Source organism: Amblyomma mixtum, chromosome 9 (genome assembly GCF_055824585.1).
Source record: "Amblyomma mixtum isolate Tamu chromosome 9, ASM5582458v1, whole genome shotgun sequence".
Classification (NCBI taxonomy): Eukaryota; Metazoa; Arthropoda; class Arachnida; order Ixodida; family Ixodidae; genus Amblyomma; species Amblyomma mixtum.
The window spans coordinates 76,167,461-76,175,604 of NC_143020.1; the positions used below are offsets into that span (position 1 = coordinate 76,167,461).

General features: G+C 48.9%; 1 protein-coding gene across 1 annotated transcript; it reads right to left on the reverse strand.

Annotated features, from left to right (window-relative positions):
• Window positions 1-4,094: 4,094 nt before the first annotated feature.
• LOC149329772 (uncharacterized) lies at window positions 4,095-6,958 on the reverse strand. The gene is made up of 2 exons (XM_089559621.1): window positions 6,509-6,958; window positions 4,095-4,596 (listed from the first exon to the last, which is right to left on the reverse strand). The coding sequence occupies exons 1-2, from the start codon at window positions 6,731-6,733 to the stop codon at window positions 4,372-4,374; spliced, it is 450 nt and encodes a 149-aa protein (XP_089415747.1). The 5' UTR covers window positions 6,734-6,958; the 3' UTR covers window positions 4,095-4,371.
• Between the last annotated feature and the right edge of the window lie 1,186 nt (window positions 6,959-8,144).

Below are 8,144 nucleotides of genomic sequence, written 5' to 3' on the forward strand. Positions count from 1 at the left end.
TGAGCCACTGTGGCGGCCTGTCTGGTATTAAATGTTTTGAGAATCGCGTTAACCTTATTCACAGTATGCGCATTTGGTTCGTAATGCTCCATGCTCCGTACTCATGCATTTCATATGTCCCGATAACGATTTTTTTTCCATTTTTGCAATTCCGGCTGTATCTTTTTAATTCCGGACAGCATGCGCACGCGGACGTATCTAGGCCTCAATTGAAGAGCCCGATACGTGCTATGTTGGAAGCTGGCGCCCATGTTTTGTGGTTTGTGCCAATTTTTCAAGTGTGCTCATGATGAACACCTTGCAACTATAAGAGAGTATTTATGAGGACACAATTGTCAGACGCCTGCTTTTTTTGAAATACATTCCTTTAGAGGAATGTTTTCAGTGTTGATGTAAAACAAAGAACGACTTGTCCAGAGCAAGCACCGACATGAACTACCATTTTATGCGGCGAAAACAATGTATACACCACATAATGCGTGCACTAGCGCGAAGGTAGAGGCAATTACAAAAATTATAGAAATATAAAAAGACAAAGGAAAGGAAAGCAGGACGCGATTGATAAATCAATGGCATGCCTCTGCTGCCACCACTCTCAGCAAATTAGGTAAGAACCGACTCTGTTTACGATATAGTTGCGGACTGAAGAGCGGTGGCATATGCTATATTCTACAGTTATTCCAGTTTTCGGCATTTCTGGCTTTATACCTTTTGACTTTATGATCTGTTTACGTTCCGGTTAAATTTTACTTTGGACTTTGGGTTTCGTTTTTTACACTGCTCTGGCTCGTGCTTTTACTTTTGTGCCACTTTTCACTGTTTCATGTTTTTCTACTCTTGGTTTCGACACACCTGGTCTGCGACTGTTGAATTCTGGCTCTTGACGTGCCAGATGTTTGATAGCCTATTGATGAATGATATTTTTGTACGAAGATTTCTGTGCTTTGTGCGCTAATATTGGTTTCCTGGTGCCATGGGGGTCCTTGCTTGTATTTAAAACTTGGTCGTCGCTTTCAATAAACTCCTGGTAGTTCGGCGCCTGTCCTGGTCCTCTTTTCGCGCTGCTCCCTCTAGCCGCTTAACGCTAGAATCTCATGCAATGAAGCAATAGTATAGCAGTGCTGCTGGATGAACTAGAGGGTATTAAGTGAGATGCTATAGGGCTTAGCGAGGTTGGGAGGACAGATGTAGCGTATACAGCGTTAATAGGGGCGCTATCGTAGATTAGTGGACAGACAAGAGCTATCGGTGTGGGATTTCTCATCAATCAGGATAGAGCCGGCAACATAGATGAATTCTGTAGACTTAACGCGAGGGTGGTAGCTATCGTAATAAGGCTTAATAAGAGTGGTACAGTCCTACGCGCCTGCATCTGGCTGTTATGACTAGATCGTAGAACGCTACTATGAGGACGTGGAATCGCAATGAACAAATTAAAAACACAGTAAACTTCAGTGTCAAGGTAGGGAAAGAGAAGACTGGAGACAAGGCAGCAGGCGACTATGGCGTAGGCTCTGGGAATAGCAGGAGGGAAGTTATTAGTAGAATTAGCAGAGAAATAATTTGTCGATCATAAGTACCTTTTTCCGTTAACGAGAAAGCTGGAAATGGACGTGGAAGAGCCCCAATGGTGAGACTAAAAATGAAATAGACCGCGTTCTGTTGCCTCAACAAGGGTGCCTCAACAACAAGGGTGCCTCAACAACAAGGGTGCAACAAGGGTTGCCTCAACAAGGGTCCGCGCGCGCATGCACGCACGCATGCACGCACACATGGCCACCGCGGTGGCTCAGTGGTTATGGCCACGGCGGTCGAATATGTATACGCTTCGTTGAAGGCAACATACATTTTTACTTGACTCGACATTTTGATCTGAGGACCAATCTTTTTCGTACTTGAAAATGATCGGTCCTCCAATCGAAACGTCGGTTCAGATAAGATAGTTTTCTTTAACGAAGCGTATGTGATGTATGTACGTACAGCCACGTATGTACGTACAATTACAGACAACTTGTTTTCACAGATATTTCTTCTTCAAGAAACACTCCACTACTGCTGTCATGAAGGAAGCTTTGTGCACAGCGAAATAGATGGATATGTGCATGACTTTCTGCGCCAATGCTAGGTTCCTAAAAACCAGGTCTGCGCAAGTATTTCACGAGGTTGTCACAGCGGTGGGGGCCGTTACGAGCGAAAGGAACGGGATGTTCTCCCGCATAAGTGGTAAGAAATTTACGCATGTCTTTATATCTACATTAAAGTCCCCACCCACCCTGCCACCCTGCCAGGTGGCCGCGTGTCTGGCACAACGTTGTCAATACCAAAGTATGCAGCGCACATCTGTCACTACAACCACGTAGCTTAAAGTACGACTGAGGTGTCCACTGTTCCAAGATAGCAGTTCTGCGCCTTCCCTCTGGCTAAAGTGTCCACCCAGATGTGTAAGACAGATACTGCGCATTTCCTTTCCTCAAAAACCATTTTACAAATTTTACCCTCTGCTTTCCAAGCCTATTAATTTATATTATTAATTTCGCAGCTGTGGGGTACAGATACTGCGCAATTCCTTTTCTCAACAAAATACTGAAGACACTTTGGAAATTCTGAAGTGTGCTTAGCGAGAGCCTTGTGCTCAACACACTGCCGCTTCCCCGAACCGCTTGGCGCGGAATCTCTGGGCCGCTTCGGAGCCATGCGTCTCGCTCACTCGACTGCAACGAGACGTCTGACGAAGGAGCGGCGGTGTAGCTGCCACCACCGCCGGCGCGCGCTCTCTTCTACTGCTACTCTGTGACGTCACAGTTGCTATGCACAGCTGCGCCCCCAACTGGCCCACCGGTTGCTAAGGGGAGAAGCAGGTTCCGCTTTTACTTCCTCCTTTCCAAGCTCCCGCTCCGTTGCTTTCGCAGTTTAAAGGGTGTGCACTGCTGGTTACAATGGACAACGGCGACGGCAACGGCGCCAGCGACGGCGACGCCGCGAAACGTAGAAACGGGCGCCTAAGAGCTGCGCTCTAAAACGTTGTGAATTAAATTCCGCGTTCCTGTGGCAGGTACTATGTAGGATACACAGGATGATGTATTAATGACAGGTTGCGGGAGCATATGAGCAGTGGGAGGCACAACTGGCTCACACAAGCTCTCCTTTCAGCAACAGCCGATCGGTGAGGCCTGGAGGCCCGCATTCGCCAATGATTTCCTGGACCTGGGTGAACCACTCGCGTAATTAATCTATATTATTGAAATTTATTTTCTCTCTCTCAGGCCACTACGGGATCGAACTTAGTCATTCACCGCACTAAATGCAAATGCTCTCCCCTGCTTGACAAAACCCGCATAATCAAAAAATATTTTAGCCAGCATGCTCGAGAAATCTGGAAAGCTTTTACCACCAATAAGGAATATCACAGTTGCGTCAGTGCCCGCGTACTGTGCGATGTCAGTGCATGTTAAAGAACCTTAGGTGGTCGACGTTGGGACGCGGTCGCTTCGGGACGTTAAACGCCAATAAACCAAACCAGTTGCGTCAGTGCGCCGTCTATCACATTACTGTCACAAGAAATCGCCTTACTTGGGCATCAGTCCTGATGCCCTCCAGCCGCCTCCCTGATGTGCCTTTACCCTCATTGGAGTGGTTCTTGTTTGTTTTCACCAGTTCATTCCCCCCTCCCTCCCCCCCCACCCGTATTTTTTGGTGTCGTTTCATTGCCCGTTTTCCTCCTTTCGAAATGAGCACGTGCCCTTTTTCTTCACCATCTTTTTGCGCAAAAAGTTGAATCTGTTTATCTTGATTTCGGAGTTGGGGTATGTATGTATGTATGTATGTATGTATGTATGTATGTATGTATGTATGTATGTACGTCTATATATATATATATATATATATATATATATATATATATATATATATATATATATATATATATATATATATATATATATATATATATATATTTCTGAAATAAACTGCAGTTGCTAGTCAGCGCCTGTGTTGTGTTCTCGTTCCATCCTGTGTTAGCGCTGTTCGCAGTATAACGCAAAGAGACGTGTTGCAAATATACGAATGTTTATTTGCTAATAAAAAAACGCATCATCTGACTAGGAGCGTGTGGGCTTTTATATATGGAAGTAAATCTGAGAGATTGGTTTATGGTTCCAATAACTAACATGCAACAATGACGGACGAAGCGCAGTCAAAAAGCAACAAGCAGGTGGGCGCGACGGCACACGCACCGAGTGAGCTGAAGAAGCCATCACGTGGCCGGCCCTGCCCGGCCAGAATGGAGACACGAGCAGGCGCGACGGCCTCTCGGTGCGGTGCGTGTTTGCGTGCAGAGCGGGGTCGCTTGTCCATCTTTTGGGGCGCACTGCATCAGCGAACGCGGTCGTAATTGAGTCGGCACTCGCACTCGGTGTGGTTGTCGAAGGCCAGCTGCTCCTCCTGTATGTGGACCTCCCCGCTGTTGTTCATCTCGTACACACGGAACCAGCGTTCCACCTTTACGATGGACTTGGGCTGGCAGTGCTCGTCCTCGCTGAAGCAGCAGCCCGTGTCCGGGGCACACCGGTGCACCACGGTGCAGGGCGGCATGTAGCGCTGCAGAAACACACACACACACACAAACGGAGGCGGTGGTTAGGCAAGCCATGCACTCTCGTGCAGTGACATGTGCACGTTTCAGCTGTAATGGCGACCGTGTTTTGAAGACCCACGGCGCGGCCACCGCGTCTCTGCCGCTAATGGCGCCGCAGTGGAGTACACATTAGTGCACTCAAAATCTCCGACCGCTTCTGGAAATAGGCGCTGACAATGAAATTGGGCAAGAGGTAGGGGAAAACTAGCATCCGCGCTGCGAAAACCCGTCACATTCCTTTTCATTTTGTATTTGAAATCTTAGTTAGCAATTGCGACTAATTCCTACTTTTTCGCTGCTGCGAAGAACTCTGAATTGATATATTACATAGCTGCGGAAGTTCACAATACATGTATTTATCGACAAAATAGCTATTCTCTACTATCCAGACCCTTTTGCTTGTCGACCAGTTACAATCCCTCATAAAAAAGAAGAAGGAAAAACTTGAGGTGTTTGACAGCTGCAAGTACGGTCAATTATTTCAACTTTAACGTAAAATTCAAACGTAATATTTGCCGCCAGAGAGGAGGATCACGACGTCTTGTCCCGCAATAAGTTAAAATAAGCAAATGTGCGGAAGGAAATTAAACATTTTCCCCCCGATCGATATCCTTACTCGCTTTTATTATTAATGTTTCCAGAATACTTCTTTAACACCACATTTCAACTCATTGGGACCAGGAAGCCTCCGCACCTGTGCTTATTTTATATCAGACACTTCTTCTCAAGAACAGGCCACCTGACGTGGGTCGCGTCGCAATAATGCATATATTACGCAATCACACTAGCGCGCCACTTGTGTGTATATGTACAAAGCCTGCTTCTTGCACACATGGGCACACGTGCCTGCCATAGGTAATTATAAAGATCCTCGCTATATCCCCAGTGTTTTTATCAAGCTTCCCGATTTAAAAGCAACTGATGTTCCGCCAGGAAGCGCCGGCGTCGGATAATGCCAGCCGTCATGCGCCAACCATGTTTTGGCGCCGACATGGGAGCTAGCTAAAAGTGCTTTCTTTAAAAAATGGCGACCTTCACCCCAAAAAATGCAGCACATTTACGCTGAAACGTTCGTTCCTGTGACAGGGTGCCTTAACTGTATTTCAGACCCTACAGCGAGGGGAGGTTGTGCGAACAGGCGAATAGAAGCAACAGACTGCGCAACGCGCTGCTTTACCTGTTTTGCATCATGTGTTCGCGCATTTCTGTCCCCGGTGGCACTTGTAATTCCCGTGGCTCTGTATTGTTCTAGTGGCCAAGCTACCCGGAGGGAGAAAATAACTCGCTTCACAACCACCACGGAAGGTGTCTTGCAATCACCTGGACCAATGCGCAATGTGTTTTTATCCTTGTGTGCTGGATGGGCTTATAACACTGTTCAACCTCACACCCCACTAGTCGGGTGCCAGGTCAAATAAATAACCAAAAAAACACAAAAGCAAACAAAAGTCTGAAACTATGAGCAGCGGGAGAAGGTGTTTAGACGTGTGTCCACTTATATCGCAGCTGACAGGCTTCCTTTCAACCACTCACGTTGCGCCTTGGTGACGCCCATTCACCAATCGCAAGGAGCACCGTACGTGTTTGTGTCCCTCGGAGTACACTTAAGGGATGTATGTGCAAAGGAACGCGGCGGCGCATGCGGTCACTTCTTGCCACTCTGCAGCACTTGAATCCCTGCTGCTGTGGCATCGATTTCTGCGCATCCTATGCTTATATCGGAAATATATATGAAACGCCCTCTTCTGCAGCTATGCGGCGAATAAAATTCGAACAATAAACTTTCACCTCACCCTCTTCGGTGTGCGAAGTCGACTGGCAATAAATGAAGCAGTGACAGGCTCGCAAGGCGAACTAGTCCGGGAGGGCACTCACTTTTCGGTCGCTGGGATAGATGTCTTGCACGCAGATGGTCCTGGGCTGCGGAAGACTGCAGGACGCCTCCCGCAGAACCATCCTTCTGTGCTCTTCTAGTGAGCGACTGTATGCCCTGCTGTAAATTTTACGCGGTAGGCATAGTCCCAGGGCGAAGCACATGCAGAAGACAAGCAGTGCGGTCCAGGCGAGTCCCCTCGCCACAGGTTCGTGTCCGCTGGCCATGGCTATTGCCGGTGTGGCAAGTGCGACTTTCGAGCGACGGTCGTAGAATGGTGAACGACAGGGCGTCGATGATGGTTATATGCCACCGCGTCACCGTGACTGCACACGGCACTCCTGTAAAAAAACTCATTTGCCACCGAGGGTCCGCTGACGCGCAGCACCTTCCGCCGACGCACGACGTCTTCCGCTGCGCGGAAGCACTAATGAGAGAGGCGTCTCCTTGCGCCATGCAAAGGAAACGACTCCTTCGCCGCCGAGGGCCGCCGACGCGCGGCGTCTTCCGTCGCGTGATATCAGGATCCCGCGGAAGCATTAATGAGAGAGGCGTCTCCTTGCGCCATGCAAAGGAAACGACTGCTTCGCCGCCGATGGCCGCCGACGCGCAGCGTCTTCCGCCGCGAGATATCAGGATCCCGCGGAAGCACTAATGAGAGAGGCGTCTCCTTGCGCCATGCAAAGGAAACGACTGCTTCGCCGCCCGAGGGCCTCCGACGCACGGTGTTTTCCGCCGATGCACGACGTCTTCCGCTGTGCGTGGCACTTTCCGCCACGTGATGTCAGGATCCCGCGGAAGCACTAATGAGAGAGGCGTCCCCTTGCGCCATGCTAAGGAAGCGACTCCTTTGCCGCCTAGGGCCGCCGATGCGCGGCGTGTTTCGCCGCGTGATGTCAGAATCCCAGGGAAGTGCTAATGTGAGAGGCGTCTCCTTGGGCCATGCCAAGCAAAGCAGCTTTCCGGGAGGCAAGGATTGATTCCCTCAGCCGCACTCCCGCGTGGTCAGTTCGGACGTCTGCATCTTCCGCGCCCGCCTGCCACGCGGGCTTTGTTGTGGGGTGAGCCCAGTACGCGACACTGCCCGAGCTTTTGCCTTCGCACAAGGCGGGAACCGCCGATCTGTCCGAGATGTGAGAAAGCGTGAGTGAACTGCCAGAAAAAGGAGTGCTAAGTAGCGAGGGGGCACTGCTATCACCACGGCGAGATCACTCACTTAGGGCAGCCCTCTGCTCTAACCTCGTAATATGCGCATTCGCTGATAATATGCCAAGACAATGCATCTTCAGAACTGTTCGTAGATGAGCCGCGTATTACATCACGGCTCGTGTGTCCGGACTTCGTAAGCAGCTTTGCAAGCTTAGAAAATAAAAATAAAATTTGAATGCTCGACTTCCAGCACTTCTTCGGGTTGCAACTCAAGATAAATTATAATGCTGCTCTCGGTTTCTCAAGCTCAGGTTTCTTCTACTCTGCAGCTAATCTGTATAACGTTAAGTATAGCGCTTGTTGGTTACAACTCCAGCTCAGGATGTTGGAGACGCGTTTCCCATGGACAAATTCTTTAAGAGCTGTGGTACATTTGCGGCAGCATTCTAGACTGTTCTATAGGTACACATTAAAATACAGTATGTCATA